Genomic DNA, 23,155 nt, shown 5'->3' on the forward strand with positions numbered 1-23,155 from the left:
GGCATTTTTCTTGATAAACGTGAGGCTGCATTTTTTTTTTTTTTTTTTGCATTTGTATCAGCCATTTGGGTTTTCTCTTTTATGCATCTTCTGTTTATATGCTTTGACCACTTGATATGTGTCTAACCACAGTCCATTTAACTATTCTGTCTCTCAGATACTTCACTTTAGGGAAACTTTTTCCATGCTCACCACTCAAACCCAGCATTTTGAGTTTCATACCTGTTTTAATATACATTTGAGTAAAATGATGGCTAATTGTGAATAAAGAAGGGTGACAGAAGCAGATGGACAGTATGTCACCTGTCAATAGGGGTTTTAGTCTAAGAGGAGGTAGGATGAATGCATGACCTCAAAATCTACCACCCACTAATGGCCTCACAGTACATGATGACATTGGCATGCTGTGCCAGCATTTCTGCCTACCACGATGACCCAGAATGAAGGATAAATGGAACAATTGCAAGGTCCTGTGTGTCAGCCTTGGAAGAGAACATACCTTGCTTTAAACTATTAAGGAGGCGGGTGATAGCTTCCTGTACAGGATGACTTCATCAAAAGAGGCAAGACTTATTCTTATTTCTATGACTTATAATGATCCTAAATAATTCTTAGGAAAAATCTGACTCATTTAATCTCCCTTAAATTAGGATTTATGTTTCTGCAATATTTTAGTGGTATTTTTGTCAAATGTTTTCTTTTCAGATCTCCTTTTTTTGTTGTTGCTGCTGTTTTGATTAGACTGTGACTGTGCTCTCTGCTCCCATATGATTCTTCCTTGGAAACAAAGCATTTTCAAAATGGTAGAATCGAGACTAATAAAAGAGAACAAAAAGGACTGTGAACAGGGTCTCAGACAGATGGTGACAGAACACAAATAGGGGAGTGTGTTGAGTGACCTTAATTCAGTAGAGTGCCCAAGTTGTTGGACACGCCAGCATGGGTTGCTATCCTGACTGATCCCTTGGCTCAGAAATGGGTACAGTGATATCAGAGATGCAAAACTTCACTGAGTATTACAGCAGGGACTGCTACCCCTGCAGAAGGCTGTGCTCCTTCCAGCTGCCTCTCCAGCAAAAATGTTCCTCTGAGCCCAGTCAACCAAAATTAAAGTTTACGATCCAGTTTCAAAGAATATTTCCTTTTACAAAAGGCATTGAACATCATTCTTTATACCAATAATACAGAATTGGTTTTTGAAACTTGACTGGAAAACTTATCCATTCACAGAGAGATTGTCAAAGGCCACCTGCTAACCACAGGAAGCCTAGACTGATACAGGATGCCAAATTAATTTAAGGAGATAATGGTTATTTCCTTATCGCTGTCTACATGGATTCTTGCTCTGCAATAGTGGTCAGGAGAAATCAGATGCATGCTACAGGTGAACCATTAGAAATATTCTATACCACGGACCCCTTCTATATAGACCTCTGAGATGCTGCTGATTTCCCTGTGTTCATCCCTGCTGTTGGAATTACTCCCTCATTGTAACTGTTCACTCATCTGTCTCCATAAAGCTCAGGCTCCTAGAGAGTCAGGGCCAGAGCTGTTTCATCCCCAGATCTAGTACAGCCCCCCATGTGCTGGTAGTGGCTAGAGCTGGGTGTGCTGATAGGAGCTGGTGGCCAACTGTCATGAGGTCGCGTGCTTCTTTTTGCCCAGCTTCCGCTCCCAGCCCCACCCTGACCTCTCTTTCAACTCCATCTTTCTACTTACAAGGAGATAAATACTAATACAGTTAGCTGTCCAATGGGTTTACTTGTAGTGCCCATTTGTATTGTTATTCCACAATAGTGGATGAGGTTTAAAGACTGAAGACCATGTTCTTAAATTTGCAAATCTCTGAAAGGAAAGAATCAAGAACAACGACAGCATTCTGAGCTTCCCAGAAGGTAACAACTGTGGGGATTTTCGTGGACATCTGAGAGAAGGACATGCACAGATGGTTTGCCTTTCATTAGCCCATTCTTGCCCAGAAGGCGACATTAACCGTAACAAAGAAGCCTCATACTAGAAGGGTGTGGGGTCACAGCAGCCTTCAGGGTGGTCCCAAGTCCTTGCTCGGGTCTCTGTCTCTGGTTCCTTCTGTATTGCTCATCTGCTCACTTTGCAAACCAGGGCTTGTGACATTGTTCTTCTTTGGAGTGGAAATGACAGAGTTGAAGAGCTTTCGTTTCTGATGGGTATCTGAGTCAAGCAGGAGGCTAGAGTGATTGAGACTGGGCTCACGACTATCTTCCATCCAGTTGAACAAGCATTCAGAAATACAGGAAAAACTTGTTAGGGAAAAGTACCCAGGAAAATGTTTGTGACGGTAACATCTGAGGAATTAAGCAGGCTTCCTCTGTGCCTGAAAAGATGGCACTGCTTGAGCAGGATGGCACGCCTATGGCAGAATCTCCATTAAGATGCCAAAGCAAGTTGTAAGAAATCACCTCTAGAAAACACATCTGATGCACACATACACACAAAATCCAGTTTCAGAGAGTAAGAACTGTGATCATGGTGACATTTGACACCTATAGTAGTTGGCCAAGAGGGTAAAAATACACTAGAACTCCGAGGAGCCCCATAAATAGCTTGGGTGCTCTCAGCTTGTGTGCCAACTGTATCAAGGTTCTTTCTCTCTTCACAGCCCCTTTTTTTCTCCCTTTCTTGTCTTCCCTCTCCTCTCCTCCCCTCCCTCCCCTTTCTCCTTTCTCTGTTTCCTTTCTGACCCTCTTCTTTCTCTTCCCTCCCCCATCTCCTCAGACATTCTCTTCCTCTCTCCTTCCTCTTCCCCTTCAAGTGCTCAGTGCTTCTTTGATTCAACAAACAAGTATGGAGCTACTACTTGGACTGATGACTATGTGAAGAGCTGGGATGTCAAGATGAATCAGTTCTATTTCCTGCCCAGTGCCAAGGGGTGGCGTGACAGGTTTTGCCTAGCATTTCCCTGCACCCCCTCACCTCTACCTCCTGGAACATGCTTTACTCACTAGCTTTGCCATTCTTATTCTGCAATATGGGCAATTGGGATTTTTCTCACTCTTACTGAAGTCATTCTCAGAAAAGCTTGCAGTTTTTTATTGAGCTACAGTATAACATCTAAGGATAAATCACAGACTTACTGTGTTTCAAGTCAAGTTCCCTGGCTGCTGCCTCCAAAAGCTCTTTTCCCAATAAAATCTCTATCCCTCGCCCCTTCCATTACAACTTCTGGAGCCATCATTGTTCCTGCTCTCAGGCTGCTCACAACCTAGGGGAGTCCCAGTTAGATGACTTGCTTTAATATTTATTAAATAAATTATTTATTTATTTTTAAAATCGAGGTGTTAGCCAGGCTTGATGGCTCAGCCTGTAATCCCGCGCCTTGGGAGGCTGAGGTGAGTGTATTGCCTGAGCCTGCGGGTTCGAGACCCGCCTGGGCAGCGAGACCTCATCTCTATATTAAATCAGAAAAATCAGCCGGGCGTGGTAGCGCATGCCTGTAATTCCAGCTACTTGGAAGGCTGAGGCAGAAGGATCGCTGGAGCCCAGCAGGTCGAGGCTGCAGTGGCCGGCAGTGTGCCACTACACTCCAGTCTGAGGAACAGAGTGAGACTCCAACTCAAAATAAAAATAAAAATAAAAAATAAAATCGAAGTGTCACTCTGTCGCCCAGCCTGGAGTGCAGTGGCACAATCATGGCTCACCACACCTTTGACCTCCTGGGCTCAGGAATTAGGTGATCCTTCTGCTTCAGCCTCCTGAGTCGCTAGCACTAGAGGTGTGAACCACTACATCCAGCTAATTTTTTATTTTTTGTTGAGACTATGTTGCCTAGGCTAGTCTCGACCCCAGGGCTCAATTAATCCTCCCGCGCGACTTTCCAAATTGCTGGGATTACAGATGTGAGCCACTGCACTTGGCTTAATATTCTTTAATCATTCTAGTAGTTGATAGGAAAAGCTGGCATATCTAATTTGGAAACTCCCACTTTAGCAGACTGTTGTGCTTTGGCACATGGGGAAGGATAGAACAAAGGAACAAGAAATCAAAAACCTTTGCAGGGCACAAAAAAAATGGCAGGGTGCTTACTGCAATTATGTAAAAGAGGGATTCATCAATTAACACACGTTAAAAACACCCCATAATGCCTCCATTCCTAGTCAGATCAAAGACAGTCCACCCTGTCAATAAATACTATCTGAGTTTCTGTAGCAGCCAGATTGAGATCAGCTGACCTTTAGGCCAAGCGTGCCACTCTTCCTTGCTAAAGCTTTTGGCAAACTATTTCCAACTTTATGCAAGAGATTAGGTTAACTCTTGCAAAACTGGTTCACCAGGAACAATGACTAAGTGTTTTTTTTAGTATCCGGCATATTGTGTCGAGCAGCTATAAATATATTTACAAGCTGGAGTTTCAAGGAAGGGGAGGATTCACTTGCTGGAAAACAAGCCAATTGAGTTATGGGCCTTCACACCGCCAGCATACTGGGTTTTCATCTTTGCCTCTTGCAATTTTATTTTCTTCCTCAAGGACTTTGAGCGTGTCATTTTCGCTTTAACATTAATTACTTGTCTCCACCTTGCTCCCCCTGTGTGTGTGTTTTCTGATCTCCCTTGGGGAGGAGGGGGTGGAGAGTTTCAAGCAGGTATGTCCATGTTATTACGTACCATCTGCTTATTCACCACATCAATGACGAAAGCCAACAGACAAACAAGCGGTGTTCTTATCCCTCCTTTGCAGGTGGTGAAGCTGAAAGCTGAGAATTTTCTTTTCGGCAGGAAGTGTTCCGGAGTCAGAACAACTCTGCATGTAGACAGTGTGGCTTTTAGTTCCAGGTCTTGGCAATGGGGCAGGCAGAGGGAGTGGCAGCTTCAGACTTTGTCGTAGGGTTGTGTTTTCTTTTTTCTTTTTCTTTTTTTTTTTTTTTGAGTTGAAGTCTCACTCTGTCGCCCAGACTGGAGTGCAGTGGCCGCTCCCGGCCACCGCAGACTCGGCGATCCTTTCGCCTCAGCCTTCCGAGTAGCCGGAATTACAGGCGCGCGCTACCATGCCCGTTTGATTTTTTGATTTATTGTAGAGATGAGGTCTCGCTGCCCAGGCGGATCTCGAACCCGCGGGCTCAGGCAATCCACTCACCTCAGCCTCCCAAAGGCGCAGGATTATAGGCTGAGCCACGGAGCCCGGCTGGGGTCGTGTTTTCTATGGAGTGTGCTCTGAGAAGTCTGCGACAAGAGGTTTGCGACAAGAAGTCTGTTACAAAAGTGTTTATTGAAATGAGGATTTCTAAGAGGGGAGCTTTTAAAAAGTATTAAATATGTCAATGTATCTTGGGTGTGGTCAAGAAAGAGTTATAAGACATGTCATTTTTCATATTTATCACTGAAACCATGCCACCCGCAGCCTTTCTCTAAGTCTGGCATTCCAAGAAACACACTTCAGTGGTGCCTGAGGGCCTGAGGAAAGAAGATTAGAATGAATGGGACATTGCAGAATAGAAAGCTCCCCCAGTTGTAGTTCCTTTTGATGTTAGTGGATGCATACTTTTCCAGTTTCTATCATTGTAGCTGCATTGGAGAGAGTAGCTCAAATTGAGGACTGCTTTTTGAGGATCAGGGTTTCCTGAATTTTCCCAGTTCCTTTTGACTTTTTTTTTTTTTTTGAGTCTCACTCTGTCACCAAGGCTGGAGTGCAGTGGCATGCTTATGGCCACTGCAGCCTCGACCTGCTGGACTCAGGTGATCCTTCCACCTCAGCCTTCCAAGTAGCTGGAACCACAGGCACGCACCACAATACCTGGCTCATTTTTTTGTTTATTGTAGAGATGAGGTCTCACCAACTTGCCCAGGCTGGTCTCGAACCTGTTGGCTCAGGTAATCTTCTCACCTCAGCCTCCCAAGGGGACGGTATTATAGGCGTGAGCCACTTCACCCGGTCCCTTTTGACTTCTTTATGCTGTCTTGTCTATTTTGAAATACTAGCATCATTCATTTGATTACAGAGCTGAATCTTTCTACAGAGTGAGGGGTTGGAGTCATGTGCATAGTTAGCCATTATTTATAACCTGTTCATCTATTTTTTGAAAGATACAAGTCATATAAAGTTTGGTAAACTACGCACTTAGATTGATCCTTGTAAGACTCTCTTTTCTTTTTTTTGTGTTGGAGTCTCACTCTGTCACCCAGACTGGAGTGCAGTGGCCGCTGCCGGCCACCGCAGCCTGGACCTGCTGGGGCTCCGGCGATCCTTCCGCCTCAGCCTTCCAAGTAGCTGGGACTACAGGCGCGCGCTACCATGCCCGGCTCATTTTTTGATTTATTGTAGAGTTGAGATCTCACCAAGTTGCCCAGGCGGGTCTCAAACCCGCGGACTCAGGCAATCCACTCACCTCAGCCTCCCAAGGCACGGGATTACAGCCTGAGCCACCGAGCCCGGCTGACTCTCCTTTCTTATCTGCAAGTCTCTTTCTCTAGTTTTTCCTTACTCCACTACTGCCCATGAATTTGTCTTTTCAGTTCCTTGCTTTGCCTTGTCTTATGCTCTAGGACTTTGTCTTAGAAATCTGAGACTCAGCCAGGTGGGTGCAGTGGTTCATGCCTATAATCCCAACACTTTGGGAGGCAGAGGTGAGAGGATTGCCTGAGGCTGTGGGTTCAAGACCAGCCTGGGCAACATGGTGAGACCTCTTGTCTACAATAAATCAAAAAATTAGCCAGGCATGGTGGTGCACGCCTGTAGTTCCTGCTACTTGGAAGGTTGAAGTGGAAGGACTGCGTGAATCCAGCGGGTTGAGGCTGCAGTGGTGGTGAGCATGCCACTGCAATCCAGCCTGGGCGACAGAGTTGGACTCCGAGTCAAAAAAAAAAAAAAGAGATCTCAGACTCGCACTCCTATATGTCACTAGGTCTCAATTCTGCCTGGCCTCAGAATCATCAAGCAAGTCCTGCAGACTCCACTCAGTTCTTTGACTCAAGGAAATCTCCACTTCTTCTTTTTCTTTCTTTCTTTTCTTTTCTTTTTAATACAAATTTATTGAACATGCTGCAAGGGAGGTAAGCAGGCAGGACAGTGATATGGGAGCGGTCTATAAATGGCTCCCCAGTTAATTCTGATTCCGATCCAGGATTGAGAACCACTGCTCTAGGTTCTGGGCACATAACCCCCTATCCTTTCTCCTGGAGTCCTTCTGGGTCATGAATCCACTTCCCCTCAGAGGGGAAGAAAATAAAGGTACTTGTCAAATTGCTTCTGTGCCCTGGGTGCTATATGTTTTTTCATTTAATCTTCACAAAAATATTATGAAGTCTATATCATCATCTTTATTTTAAGATTGAGGAAAGCAAGTTTCAGAGAGCCTGGATCATTTTCCCAAAGGTACACAATTAAGAAATGACTGAACAGAGGTTCTGACTCACATCTGTCAGCATCTCAACTTTGCTACTTAAGAGTGTGGTCCCCGGATCAGCAGAATCAGCGTGACCTGGGATCCTGGTAGAAATGCAAATATTTGGGGGCCATCTCAGATTCAGTAGGCCTGTACTTCAGTTTCTTTGGAGGTGGGGTCTAGGAAATGTATTTTATCAAGCTCTCAGTGTTTCTGATGTACCCTAAAGTTTAAGAAACACCGGCACAGTGTACCATGTATTTCTTTACTGCATTGTCTTGTTTCTTATTTCTTTGCTCAGAAGGATTGCCTTATTTCCTTCCCAGAAGTCTCATTATCAGCTCGCTGTGCAGCCTTACTCACATCTTTCTCAACCAGCAGTTTTATTACACACACCCTTCTCATTTCCTCATAATACTCACGCTCTCTGACCCACTGCGGGGATCCAACCCGGCTTCAGGTTTTGCCCAATCGGGCCTCAGTCTCTTAATTTCTTCCCATGCATGTTTTGAGGTATTGAAGACACTGACTTCCAAACCTCTTTGGAAAACCTGAGGGTGGATGTGTGGCATGTGTGTGCACGCACATGCACACCGTTAAGTTTGATCATGCTTGCTTCATTCATTTATATATACCACAGCTGAGAAAATCCAACTGACATTCTACCTCATGCACGGATTCCCAGACAGAGAAACACAAACATCTAGTGGCCTTAGAAAGTTCCATTTAACATTAAATGTGTTTCTTCAGAGCGAATTAGGGTGGAGAGGTTTTTGGACATGTATCTACTGATATTAGGCACCTCCTCAAAACAATAATCTCATTGAGGGTTGGATGATTTCCAAGTCAAATCAGAGATGCTCCTATGATGCTCTGCTCTTAGTCAGAGGTTTCAGGGTGGGAAACATCTCTTGCCAACTCTCCTCTGCTTCTCTCTATATGTGCAGAAGTCCAGGTTTCCTCAGCAAAAGTTCAATTACTCTGTAAAACAGTTTGATCCTAACTTCAAAGGAATTTTTATGTTGTCTGGAATACATAAAAATGAATTTATTCCAATATCTTTACCCTCATAAATAACGCATAATGATTGGTGAAAGATTAGCACTTTGGAGTTCAAAGTACTATAAGTTTTCTTGGATGGGAAATGCATCATGATGAAATAGAATAGGGATCACTTAGTTTGGGGTTCTTTACTTGTTTTTCTTCAGTTGTATTCACCTTTCCAGGTTGTTTGTTCCATGCCACCTTTCATAAAGATATTCCATGAATAAATATTAGGTTGTATCTCTGGCTATATGCAAAGGTCATGTGACTCTTTTTAATGACTCTCTCATGGGATTATATCCTAACTGGAATACAGTTAGCATATTAAGATATATTGGATCCATTTCTAACTCTCATTCTTTTAAATGAATCCTCACTGGATTAGAGCTCCTAGCTGTGGGTACTCTTGGGTAAGCTTTATTACTAAAAGAAGAATTACAGTTTCATTATACAGTAACCTTGCAAAAAGTATCAGTGTACTCAATTTCAAATTCTGCTCAAATTTCAAATATGTTTTTCATATATTTTGCTTAGCAGTGTATTGCCTTCTCAGATAACTGATTTTTCTGAGTAATAGCACAGAATTCCATAAATAAAATCCAATAATGAGGAGTGACTCAAAAGTCTGGCTATTTTTATTAGTAAACTGTTTTGGGAGTGAACACTCTACATTTTACATTCTCATGCTCCACAGCACTGAAAATAAGTCTGATTTTGTTGTTGTTGTTGGGTTGAAAAGAATATTTTTGAGATGATTGGCAGAAAACAGAATTAGTAAAATAGTGCTTCAATTTTCATGTTGAATAACTTTAAAGGGAATGATGACATCTTATACTTAACAATAAACATACAAAGATTTGTAAATGTTGGCAAACTTCAAGAACAACACATTTAGAAAATTGTGCTGTGCTTTTGTGTCCTGGCTATACAGGCAATTTACCTTTTTTTCCCTCTCTCTCTCTGAATGTTTAAAATGAAATTTAAAGCAAGTTGCTATTGGCTTGGATTTAGCTAACATCCAGGGTCTGATTTACTTCTCAAAGGGAAACCCACCTGTAATAACCCTCTTGGATGGTTCCAAAGAGTTTGATTAACCTTTTTTTTTTTTTGAGTTGGAGTCTCACTCTGTTGCCCAGACTGGAGTGCAGTGGCATAGTCATGGTCACCACAACCTGGACCTGCTGGGCTCAGGCGATCCTTCCATCTCTGCCTTCCAAGTAGCTGGAATCACAGGCACATGCTACCACGCCTGGCTTTATTTTTCGATTTATTGTAGAGACGAGGTCTCACCAAGTTGCCCAGGCTGGTCTCGAACCCCTGAGCTCAGGCCTCCCAAATTTCTGGGATTACAGGCTTAAACCACTGCACCCGGCCCGATTAACCTTTTTTAATTCCTTTTTTCTCTCTACTTTTTGGCTGTGTTTTCTCTAGTTGCATGCTAACTTACTGCATAGAATCTTGATTTTTTTCCTGAAATTTCTACCTTAATGTATGGGGGGAAATCAAAATGTAATAAAAACCACAACTTTGAAAAGCTTCAGAATACACACACACACCACACACACACATAATTTTTAAAATTTATTTTAAAGATGTGGGGTAAAATTCAGGATTAGGTATACAAGTGGTCATTGTACAGGTAAAGTTTGGGCATCCCTTTGGTTCTCACTTCTCCTGGTTTGAGATCAGGCACCCTTATTGATGTTGTGTGCCCCTCTCTTCCCTCTCCTGGCAGTTTCCCAGTACTGCCAATCCCTGTCTTATAGTATTATGAAGATGTTCAGGGTCCCCTTATGAGTGAGAACATGTGGTAATCAGTTCTTTGTTTCTGTGATAGTTCACTGAGTATTATAGAGTCTAAATCCATCCAAGTTGCTACAAAGTCCCTAATTTTGTCCTTTTTTACAGCTGTGTAATATTCCATCATGCATGGGAACCACATTTTAAAAAATCCATTCCACTTTCAATGGGCAGTACGGTTGGTTCCATATTTTTGCAGTAAACATGCATGTGCAGTTATCTTTTCATAGAATGATTTGAGTGCTTCTGGGTATATTTCCAGCAGGAGGATTGCTGGGTTATACGAAAGGTTAATTTTTAGATCTTTTAGGAATTGCCACATTGTTTTCCACAGAGATTGTACTAATTTATACTCCTACCAACTCCCACCATAAGTACTCTTAGGTCAGCTTTATTACTAAAAGAAAAATTATAGTTCCACTATACGGTGACCTTGCAAGAAGTATCAGTGTATCTCAATTTCAAATTCTGCTCAGTTCATTTCAAAGTGTAGTAGTGTTCCCTTTTCTCTACACCCTCACCAGCATCTGTTGTTTTTCTTTTATTAATAATGACCATTCTTACTGGAGCTAGGTGGTATCTCAATGTAGTTTTGGTTTGCATTTCTCTGATGATTAGTGAGGCTGAGCACTTTTTCATGTGTCTGTTGGTTGCCTGTATGTCTTCTTTTGAGAAGTGTCTCTTCATGTCTTTTTCCCACTTTTTAATGGGGCTGTTTGTTTTCCTTTTAGCACGTTTGAATTCCTTACAGATCCTGGGTGTTAGGCCTTTGTCAGAAAAGCATCCTTATAGATCCTAGATGTTAGGCCTTTGGCAAATATTTTTTCCAGTCTGTCTCCCTGCTCTCTTGATGGTTTCTTTTGTTTTGCAGAAGAAAAGCTTCAGTTTTTTATGTTAGATTTTTTGAAGATAAATCATTTTCACTTATTTCTGTTTTAATAACCTCCATGGTTTAATAGCTACATATAAGCTACTCAATATGTTTTTCAATATCTCACTTGTTAAAAGTATGCCCAACTTCAGAAACATTGAGTCAATAATCTATAATTTCCCATTTAAAATTTCCGCAAAGCAAAAGCATAAATATCTTCATTGTCACTACAAATAAACATATATAAAAAACCAATGACAACAAGAACATTTTTACAACTAATTCTGGAATAATATTTTATGTTTTGTGTGGGTTCTATTTATTAGACATGTTCTAATCTTTATTATCTAAAAGCAGATAAAAAAAAACCTCTCTACATTAAGTAATCTCATTGCTCTGCCTCTTTCCATATGCCTCTTCATTAGCAGTCTCCAAAACAAACAAATTGTGCACCAAAATTCCAACTGAGACTCGATTGTGTGCATACTCAAAATCCCCCATGAGAAATCTTATACAAGAGTTTTTGTTTAATAACTCAGTGCCAGGAAAATTCTGCTTCCCCGAAGCTATGGCATGTGTTCTTTTTCTGGACAGTGAAAACCACGTAATTAAACATACTTTTCTTTGTGCTTTGGCTGCCAGGAAGCTCAGAGCCAAAGTTGTAGCTCAAGTTTTATGGCTATGTAAGACCTATGGTCCATGTATCTGGACTCTTTCTTCATCCTTGATATTGATCTTCAGTCCCAACTTTCATTTACAAAATATGCCATTATAAAAAAAAAAAGATAAAGTATCTATAGGCTGCCTGAAATCATTATGGAATAAAGCAGGGCATCAATAAACCAATGAGTCAATTGCTTGACAAACAAGGCATTTTTATTGGAGATAACTTTGTGAGTGGTTTTTAGGCTCCTAGTCTATTTCATTTCGATAGACATTTCATGTGTATTTACCCGGTGCCAGACAAGTGTTCCTGTTTACTCATGTTAACAGTGCTCAGTTTCTCAAGTGCCTTTGAAACTATAAGAGGAGAAAGAAACACAGATAATGCAAAACGAAATAAACTAAGTATTAAATAGCAACAAAAGCAACTTGATGCTGGGTACAGGGAAAAGAACAATTCATTCTGCAGGGCCTAAAAGATAAAGTTTTTTGTTTTCTTTCTTTTTTTTTTTGAGTTGGAGTCTCACTGTGTCACCCAGGCTGGAGTGCAGTGGCTGCTCCCGGCCACCGCAGCCTCGACCTGCTGGGCTCCGGAGATCCTTCCACCTCAGCCTTCCAAGTGGCCGGAGCTACAGGCATACGCCACCATGCCCGGCTAGTTTTTTGATTTGTTGTAGACATGAGGTCTCGCCAAGTTGCCCAGGATGGTCTCAAACCTGTGAACTCAGGCAATCCTCTCTCCTTGGCCTCCCAAAGTGCTGGGATTGTAGACGTGAGCCACGGCGTCCGACCTGATAAAGTTTTTTCAAAGACCAACAAAGGAGTGTAGTCAATGCAAACCAAGGAGGGTGCATGAAGAAAGCATAATGTCTACATTATAGTGAGAAATAATAATGTCACTACAGGGCATTAGTAATAAACGATAGATTATTATTAAGATTGCTCCTTGAGGAAGACAGGTGTATTTAGAGGTGAGGTGAGTAGAATTTTTTTAAGGGAACTTCCGAGTAATTTCACACCACTGATCCTTCTCACATGCTTTACAGTGTGCTAAAGTGTCATTTCCCTTTTTGCTTGATAAAGGGGTTTCATTGGGACTTCTCCTCTTCCTATTGGTCATCACTGGGGTTACTTCTGAACTGACTATCATAATAAAGAAAGGAAGCAAAAAAGGAAAGGAAAGGGGAGGAAAAACCAATGACAGTTTAGATGGCTTTTCCTAAGGCAAACAGAGAGCATGAGGATAACAGGCATATGGAAGTTTGCAAGATAGAGATTCTCTGGATTGTAATTGGCCAAAATAAGAGTGAAGCAGGTATTGCCTAGGGTGATTTCTCCTGGGAAACCATGTCAATGGAGAAGTTATTGGGTCATACGTTGATACTGTCAGGATAGGACCTGGTGATGATTTGAGAAGGAGCAGAGTTTGATACCATTTGGTCATCAAGCATGATGAGGTGGTGTGTGTTGAGTGGTCGGGGCATAGATGGAGGGACAGACAGGTTCAGCACACATTCTGGGGCTTAGTCCACATTGATGTCAGACTTCTACCTGTCGTGTCATCACCCTGAGCTGTTTGATTTTGGCGGCTATTTTACAATAGTGAGACGAACCACTTGAACAGAACCAGGGAGATGTTGCATAAATAGTATAACTGCAGTGTTTCTTGCTGGATGTGCTTTTGAAAACAATTTACACAAGGTTATGCACTAATATATACAGTTTAGTTGGCATTTTATATGGAAACTTTAATTAAAGTGGTTCTAATTTGGGCTCAATTTACATAAGTTAGAATTCCACAGGCTCACACTTTAGGGCTTGGGGATTTTGTGTCATTTGACGGAGATGCCAGTTTGATTCAGATAAGTAACCAATTTTAGAGAATACTGCTGAAGTTTGCCTGAGACAAGCTAGATGGCTATAACTTGAATTTCTTGTACTTATCCCTTTCCAGTGGCTTGAACTATCTTTCCATTGTTTTCCAAGTTCCAGGACAAGATGTGTCAACATCAAGCAGGAGAGCTTTGATTTTCAAGTCTTGTGCTATGTGGATCTGTATCCCAGACTCTCCTCACAATCTAGGTCAGAGTAGCCACTAGCCATGGTGCAAAGTTTTTCAAAGGGCCCATAATCAAATAGATGAATGAGAAAAACTCACTCTCTGTGTGTGAAGGTTGCTTAATGGACAGAGTGAGATGGATCTCAGTTGTTATTATCCCTGCGGTGGGGTACTGATGTGCAATTTGTGCTTTGCACGATTATCTGTGGCAACCATGAATTGGGTCATCTGGTCACCTTGCTAGGAGAGATTGTGAGTTCCAGCCACCTCACTACCAGGAAACTCAAATTCTGGGCAGATCATTATTGTACCAGCCCTACTTGTTCACCTAGCCTCACAGTTTTCTTCAGGATGACAAGAGTCCAGGTAACTAACTGCAATTCAACGTGGTGAACGACATGACTGCTACAGAGGAGGGTCTATTAAGGACTTTCTAAGAGTGATGAGGAAGCAACCCATTGGGCATAGTGGTGGGTGCATCCGTTGGAGTAGTCTAGATGTGGTTCTCAACTGCCTCCCCCACCACCAAGGGACATTTGGCAAAGTCTGAAGTATCTCAACTGGAGGGTGGTGGTGCTACTGGCATCCAGTGGGTAGAGGCCGGGCATGCTGCTAAACATTTTACAATGTACAGAATGCTCCTCCTCCCCCCACAATAAAGAATTACCTGACTCAAAATGTCAATAGCGTTACTGTTGAGAAATCTGGTCATATGACATAGTAACAAATACTTTTTTTTTTTTTTGAGTTGGAGTCTCACTCTGTCGCCCAGGCTAGAGTGCAGTGGCACGCTCGGGGTCAACACGGCATCAACCTGCTGGGCTCCAGCGATCTTTCTGCCTCAGCCTTCCAAATTGTAGAAACTATAGGCGTGTGCTACCACGTCCAGCTAATTTTTTGATTTATTGTAGAGACGTGGTCTCACCATGTTGCCCAGGCTGGCCTCAAACTGGCAGGCTCAGGCAGTCCACATGCCTCGGCCTCCCAAAGTGCTGGGATTACAGGCTGAGCCACTGAACACGGTCAACAAATAGTTTTTTAAAATCTCAGTGGCTTAAATCGACATAGTTATTTCTTCCTCATGCTATATGTCCAGTATGGCTAACTCTGCTCACCCTACTTCTGTCAAAAAGTCTGGATGATGGAAGATGCATTTCCATGTGGGCTTTCACCATCATTGTGATAGGGAGAAGGAAACCTGATTGATCATACCCTGGATTTTAAAACGTCTGCCCAAGCTGGGCTCGGTGGTTCAGCCTGTAATCCTGCACCTTTGGGAGGCTGTGAGTGGAATGCCTGAGCCCGCGGGTTCGAGATCCGCCTGGGCAACTTGGTAAGACCTCATCTCTACAATAAAATCAAAAATTAGCTGGGCATGGTAGTGCGCGTCTGTAGTTCCAGCTACTTGAAAGGCTGAGGTGGAAGGATCGCCGCAGCCCAGCAGGTCGAGGCTGCGGTGGCCGGGAGCGGCCATTGCACTCCAGTCTGGGTGACAGAGTGAGACTCCAACTCAAAATAAATAAATAAATAAATAAAACGTCTGCCCAGAATTGACATATATGTCATATTCAGCTGCATTTCATTGGCCATAATTCCTTATATGTTCATTCCTAAATTCAAAGGCACAGGTGGAGAGTGCATTTTTTTTCTTGTACCCCGAAGGAGGAGAGAATGAGAATAGCCATGAGGACATATCGTGAATGGTAGTCAGGGTCTCACTCTGTGGCCCAGACTGGAGTACAGTGGCACAATCACAGCTCACCACAGCCTTGAGCTCCTGGGCTCAGTCAATCTTCTCTTTAGTCTCTCAAGTAGCTGGGACTACAGGCATGCACTATCATGCCTGGCTTTTAAAAAAAAATTTTTTTTGTAATTTTTATAGAGACAAGTTCTCGCTATGTTGCCCAGACTGGTCTTGAATTCCTGGGCTCAAGCTCCTCCCGCCTCGGCCTCCCAAAGTGCTGGGATTACAGGCACGAGTCACCATACCCAGCCCTGGAATATCATATTGATGATAGTAGTGGTTGTGTGGTGGTATGAGGATTAAAAAGGCTTCTGCTCCTGTTCCTACTGCATAACAAACTGCTCCAAACTTAGGGGTTAGAGATAACAAAAATCATTTTATTTGCTCATGAAGTTGCAATATGGATAAGGGCTGTGTAGGAGAAGCTTACCTCTATACCACGGGACATCAGCTGAGGCAGTGTGACAACCAGGAGTGACGCAGATGTCGGGGCCAGAATCTGAAAACTCGTTCATTCACCCATCTGGAAGTCAATACTGGTCTTAGTCGGAGACCTCTGCTGCGACTGTCAGCTTGACCACCTACTTGCGGCCTCTGCATGTGACTGGCTTCCTCACAGTATGGTGGCTGGGTGCCAAGGCGGAAAGTAAATGCTGCCAGTTTCTTAAAGCCTAAGTCTGGAAGCTGGCATTGTGTCCCTTCTACCATATTCTATTCATCAAGAAATTCTAGAGGCCAACTTTAAGTAGAGGAAAAACAGACCCCATGTTTCAACAAAAGGAAGGACAATGAATGTGGGGCGTATGCTTTAAAACTGCTTCTCAGGTAGGTGACTGAGAAAAAAAGTGAGATTTCTTTAGATGGCATTGGGGAATGAGCATTTAGACAAGTAAACAGCATGAACCAAGGTACAGGAACCTCAGGGCTGAATTCATTTCAATTCTCTAGTTGGTCCTTCCTCACAGCTACTCACTCCTAGGGCTGCCATAAGCCTTACACAATGCTTTGATCCCATTAGAAAATGTCTATTGAGTACATAGTGTTTCACAAATGTGAGCTGCAGTCTGAGTCTACTCTGATTTAATTGTCTAAAAGTTTACAGAATCCATTCTTATGTAAACAAATACAATTATTAAAAACTTAAAATACCACTACCAGATTGTCCTGTTAAATGTATATTTTTGTATCAATAGCATAGTTTGCCTCAGTTTGAGATTTAGTACATGAATGGCATTTGCTCAGCTTTGGATTCATTTTGCTTTGAACTTCATAGCTCAATTTAGACTTTGAAACAGGCTGGACTTGACCTAAAGTATTTTTTTCAAACATCAGATGCAGTAGGGGTTGAGGAATAGCATAAATGGGCCATTCTTCCCCCCGCTCGGATTTTTGGCAGTGAATTATTACCAATATCCATATCCATATCTTTCTTGAGTCAATCCTAATAGCATTGGCTGTAGGTTATGAGGTCTTAGAATTTTAGCGCAAAGAGCATCTTTAAAAGTCACGTAGGTTGAATTTCCTTGTTTTGTAGATGAGGAAACTGAGAATCAGACGCCAAGTGACCTCATGGAGTTACAACTTACTATTTTTACAGAGAAAGAGGAAGGGCAGCTGGTAGAAGTTGAGAGGACTCAGTAATGAACTACGGGGGAACCAGTCTTTTCTCTGTATTTCTGCTAAGGGAAAAGCCCCTACCCAGCTTCTGCTGCACTGAATTCTCCTGTGATCTCTGGCCCAGCCCTTGGCTGCTTCTTCTCCTTGTCCCCAGGCCTGAGTTGTTCCATCTGCCTCCTGATTATTCACTGACAGCTGCCTTTCCCCTTACCCTTTGTTCTCACTCTTTTAAATCCAAGGGGGAGAAGCTTGGATTCAAATGATAGCATTTGAATTCAGCTCATGAAAAATTCTATAACAAGTGCATTTGACCGTTTGATCTCTGGCTTCTCCCACACACTTGCCCTTTTTACTCTGACAGTCACAAGCTTCATTTCCTTGGAGCAGATTGCAATTTCAATGGAAAGGAAATAATTGTGTAGCTTTCAAGCTGAGTTCAGTTATAATAAGGACTGAGCAAAGCCTGATCCTGGGCTACTGTGGAATCTCAGTCACTGAATCGGGCAGTGAACCCCCTTGAAACACAGCTTCATGGTTATGATCTTGAAAAACACCAGACCTAGGTTCAAGTTCCAGCCACACCATTTCCTAGCTGTGTGAAGATTCTTACAACTCTCTAGACTCAGTTTCCTCTTCTGTAAAATGAGAACCACTAGTGCCCACCTCAAAAGGTTGTTCGGTCATTCAAAAAATATTTATTGCGTACCTCCGGTGTGTCAAACTGCTGCAGTTGAAAATCTGGTGAGGAAAACGGACATGATTACTTTTTTTTTTTTTTTTTGGTGATTATTTGATTCATGTCCATGAATAATCACAAAAAATATAAAATCGCACCTGTGCTGAATCACAAAGGAGAGGTGTATGAGAATGTGTGAAAGCATATAATAGGTGTGTGTGTGGGGGGGGTGTTATATAATTTATTGTTCCAAACAGGTCATTTCTGAGAGAGGAGGGGAATACTGTTAATTATGCTAGAACAACAGGCATAAATCAGGACTTCTTGGGCAAACTGGAACATGTGGTTCCTCCCCTAACCCACCCTTACCTACCCTTACCTACCCCAGAGGGAGGGGAAGATGAAACTGAAATCGACAGAATGAGTGAAGATTTCTAAGCAGAAGGGAGAAGACAGAGTGTTTTAGGCCCAGAAGACAGAGTGGTTTAGGCCCAGAGAGCAAGCAGCAGTGCAAAACCTAAAGGCAGGAAGGAGCCCAGAGGTTATAAGCCCTGAGGGAAGGTCAATGTGATGAAGACCTGAGCCATGTGTGGCTTTAAATGCAGGGTCCTGCTCACAGGTTTCATTGCAGGTGTTACGAAATGTGGGCTGTATCAGGGAGGGCTTTAAAATAGGGAAATTGCAAGATCGGATTTACATGTTTGGAGATCAGCCTGGCTACAGGGTAGATTGATTAGTAGTGAGTAGTGGTTCTCAATCTTGGCCTTCCAAGGAAAGCTTTTATTATTTAAAAAAAATTTTTTTAAGAAAGTAGAAAGAAGTAAAGTTTATTATTCACCTTTTACAGATTGGAAAGGGGTCAACACTGAGACGCAAGTGTGGCCTCGGAGGACCACGGAATGAGTATATTTAAGGGCTTTTGGAGAGGCGAGAAAGCGGCAGGTCTCAGTGGAAAAGGAGAATGAGAGAGAGTGAGAGAGTGGCATATCTCAGTGAAATCTCCAAAAATGTTAGGGTCACACTCTCCCAGCGGGACTCTGGAATGTGGGTGTCTGGGGTGCGATCTGATGCTGCGTGAAAGATACAAAGAATTGCACAGAAGTTAGATTAGAAAATATAGTTTATTTAAAATAAATTAGAGAAAGGGAGAGAGAGAAAAAGAAGATTCACTTCCCCAGGATGGGGAGGGGGCCAAAGCCAGGCACCATGGCGACAGCCATAGTTCAAAGAACACATGGCCACACCAGAGTCTAGCAAGGCAATGGCCCCAAGGAAAGCTTTTAAACAATATCAAAGCCTGGCCTCACCCACAGAGATCCTGATTTGATTGACTTAGGTTGGATCCTAGTAGGTTCTAAATTATGTCAGGTTTGAGAATCACTGTGGGAGGAGGGTTTAGTGAAGGTGGGGAAGAATAATCTCAAAGCTACTGCAGTAGCCCAGATAAGAAACCATGGAATAAGCCAGGCTGGGTGGCTCAGCCTGTAATCCCGCGCTTTGGGGGGCTGAAGTGAGTGGATTGCCTGAGCCCGCGGGTTTGAGACCCACCTGGGCAACCTGGAAAGATCAAAAAATCAGCCGGGCATGGTAGCTCATGCCTGTAATTCCAGCTACTCGAAAGGTTGAGGCAGAATGATCGCCAGAGCCCAGCTGGTTGAGGCTGCGATGGCTGGGAGTGGCCACTGCACTCCAGTCTGGGCGACAGAGTGAGACTCCAACTCAAAAAATAAAAAAAAGGAAAAAAAAAAAGAAAAGAAACCATGGAATAGATTCATAGCAGTGGGTTTATGGCAGTGGTTCTCAACCTGTAATGGTTTCAGAATCACTGGGGAAGGCTTTTTTTTTTTGAGTTGGAGTCTCTGTCACCCAGGCTGGAGTGCAATGGCATGCTCACGGCCACTGCACTCCAGCCTGGGCCTCAATCTCCTGGGCTCAGGTGGTTCTTCTGCCTCAGCCTTCCTAGTAGCTGGAAGTGCAGGCGCACACCACCATGCCTAACTAATTTTTTGATTTACTGTAGAGATGAGGGCTCACCAAGTTGCCCAGGCGGGTCTTGAACTCCTGGGCTCAGGCAATCCTCTCACCTTGGCCTATCAAAGTGCTGGGATTACAGACTTGAGGCACCATGCCTGGTCTGGAAGGCTTGTTAAAAATGCAGATTTCTGGGTATGCTTGTTTCAGTAGGTCTTGGGTGGGGCCTGAGAATTTGTATTCTGACCAGTTTCTTGGAGATGCTAATATTGCTGGTTTGGAGACTACACTTGGAGAGTCACAGCTCTAGAGAAAAACTGTCAGAATTGGCAGATGACATCAACAGGTTTTGGCAGGTAAATTGTCTGTGGAGCTAAGGGTGAAGGAAGACTGAGGACCCTGTTGGTTTTCTGAATTTTGCAACTGAATGACATTCAAGAGATGGACCAGAGAAGACTGTGAATTCAGTGCTGCACGTATATTTGAGGGTGTCTTTGAAATAGCCAAGCACATGTATCAAAGCAGGTACATGTAGTTGAAACATAGAAGGGGAGACGATTCCAGGTATAAATTTGAGGATCATTGTTTTTTGTTTTTGTTTTTGAGACAGACTCTCACTCTGTTGCCCGAGCTGGGCTCGCACTCGTAGGCTCAAACTACCCTCCTGCATTGGTCTCCCAAAATGCCGAGATTATAGACATAAACAACCACACCCAAACACATATGGGGATCATTGAAGCTAGGGGCTTATCAGTGGCATTGCTCAATTCTCTTTTCTTCTTCATTTAAAAAAAATTTTTCTTTTTGAGTTGGAGTCTCACTCTGTTGCCCAGGCTGAAGTGCAGCGGCAAGCTCATGACCACTGCAGCCTGGACCTGCTGGGATCAAGCGATCCTTCCAACTCAGCCTTCCAAGTAGCTGGAACCAGAGGTACACCACCATGCTTGGCTAATTTTTTGATTTATTGTAGAGATGAGGTCTCGCCAAGTTGCCCAGGCTGGTCTGGAATTCCTGGACTCAAGCAATCTTCTCACCTGGGCCACCCAAAGTGTTGAGATTACAGGTGTGAGCCACAGTGCTGGCAATTCTCTTTTCTATTCTTTTCTTTTCTTTTCAGTTTCAAAGCTAGTCTCTCTTTCTCTTGGTCCTTCCCAGGGGCCATAATCTTCCAGCCTCAGTGCTTCTCTGTTTGCTCTTCTGCTGCAGGCGGCAATCTCTCCTCCCTCTGGCCCTGTTTAGCCCTTACTGCTCTTTTGAAACCCATCCCTCAGGCCTAGTCACATGTGGCATTAGAGCCCGGTACATTTGTTTCCTTCTGAAGCACAAATCAGAGCTGTGATTAGGTGTTTGTGGGATTATTTACTAAATGGCCATCTCCCCTACTAGTTTCTAAGTGTCTGGAGAGACTGGAGAACCATTGTTTCACATCCCAGGGTTTAGCTCAACATCTTACACTTAAGGAGCCTTCAGAGATAGTTGCTAAGTGTCCAGTGGGTCAGTTAGGGAGATGGTAGTTGTTAAAACAGTGATAACTTCTCAGGAAGGGGGGAGAGGCAGTTACTTTTGTGAAACAGTTGTTGATGTTTATTCATAAATGACATTAAGTTTCCTAGGACACAGTGTGAACCCACAACATCGCCATCTGGTGGAAGCAACAGATGCAGCAACCATTGTTTTGCAGACTGGACTCAGGGTTGTTTTTAAACAACATTGCTCTGGGAAGAAAGACTCATTTTCTTTTTTACACTAAAAAAAAAGAGTTTAAAAAAAAAATTCGGGGTCTCACTCTGTTGTCAGGCTGAAGTGCAGTGGCACGATCACGGCTCATCGCAGCCTTGACCTCCCCGGGTTCAGGTGATCCTTCCGTCTCAGCCTCCTGTGTAGCTGGGACGACAGGTACATCACACCAAACTAATTTCTATGTTTTTTTTTTGAGTTGAGGTCTCATTTTGTCACTCAGGCTGGAGGGTAGTGGCACACTCACGACTCACAGCAGCCTGGAACTTCTGAATTCAGTAGACCCTTTTGCCTCAGTTTCCTGGGTAGCTGGGATAGAGACGTGTGCAACCACACCCCGTTAATTTTTTTATTTTTGTAGAGACGAGGTCTTGCTTCGTTTCCTAGGCTGGTATCTAACTACTGGGCTCAAGCAATCCTTCTCCTTGGCCTCCCAAAGCGTTAGGACTACAGGTGTGAGCCACTACGCCTGGCCTATTTTTTAACACTTTGTTGAGACAGGGTCTCGCAGTATTGCCCAGGCTTGGTCTTGAACTCCTGGACTCAAGCAATCCTCCCACCTCAGCCTCCCGAAGTCCTGGGATGACAGGCATGAGCCACAGTAGCCAGAATGAGTAAAATTCCTTAGAAGGAAGACAGAATCTCTTTTTGAGGCAGTTAGTTGGGATTATTGGCTATTTATTGAAAAGAGTGTTCAGTTTTCAAAGAAGAGAGAAACATTCAAATCACTGTAATTAACAGTGGTTTATGGAAAGGATACATGGAATAAGAAAGCAAATCAGAAACCAGCAACTCAGAAAACACACAAAAAGCCAGACTTCTCAGAGACTGATTTGTATTATGGAACTGACTGGCCAGTGAGAATTTTGCTCATCTCTGGCTAATTGTCCTGTAGCCCCATGGGTGGCAGGTGTAGTCCTGTCACTTGCTCCTCTGTTGTTCCTCTTGTCAAGGCATGGCGCTGCTGACATTGTGATGGTAGGGACAGGGGCTGCACAACATGACAGAGTGTGGGCATGAAAGTCTACTCATAATGTTTCTTTGTTTGTTTCTAATTTTTATTGTTAGGGAGAAGGGTAAGTTCTTCCCCACCTCCTTGGGGTCTTTGGCTGAGTCTAAGAATTAAATTGCCATAAGACAGTTTAACAGGAGAAGCACATAGGTGTTGTATTGATTTTCACATGTACATAGCGACCCTCACAGAAAGCTTTAATACATTTAGACAAAAGAGTAACACATTCCTGAAGAAATGAGAAGACAGAGGGGTTTGAGCTTGGAGTAGTAAATTGTGGGAAATTCACTAGGGAGGGCTAGAGATAGTGGAAGATAAGGGTTCCTTTAGCAAGTTTATTTGTACATATTGGTTGCAGCATCCCTTCCCAGTCTCGGATGATAAGGGTGATTTTTCTCATCCTGGTATAGGGAGAGCATTTTTCTCAAAGGAATCTTTATGGCTTTGACAGAAGAAGGCAGGTCAGAGAGCCCTTTCTGTATCTGTTGTTTCTCAAATGCCTTTGCTCAAAATAATCAATATGCCAAATCTGCATATTTTGGGGGTGGCATGGCCTGTCTGTTTTGCTGTCATCATGGGGAAGAAATGTGACTTTTTTTTTTTTTT

General features: G+C 43.1%; 1 protein-coding gene across 1 annotated transcript in view; it reads left to right on the top strand.

Moving 5' to 3' along the window:
* Positions 1–23,155, top strand: part of TMC1 (transmembrane channel like 1) — a 269,325-nt gene that overhangs the window by 5,002 nt on the left and 241,168 nt on the right. Inside the window, exon 3 of the mRNA XM_008069917.2 lies at positions 1,853–1,994. Coding sequence (XP_008068108.2) covers positions 1,853–1,994 — 142 coding nt within the window. The remainder of the gene's footprint in view (positions 1–1,852; positions 1,995–23,155) is intronic.

The sequence above is a fragment of the Carlito syrichta genome, unplaced genomic scaffold (genome assembly GCF_000164805.1).
Source record: "Carlito syrichta isolate Samal-C Ts95f unplaced genomic scaffold, Tarsius_syrichta-2.0.1 Scaffold312501, whole genome shotgun sequence".
NCBI lineage: Eukaryota > Metazoa > Chordata > Mammalia > Primates > Tarsiidae > Carlito > Carlito syrichta.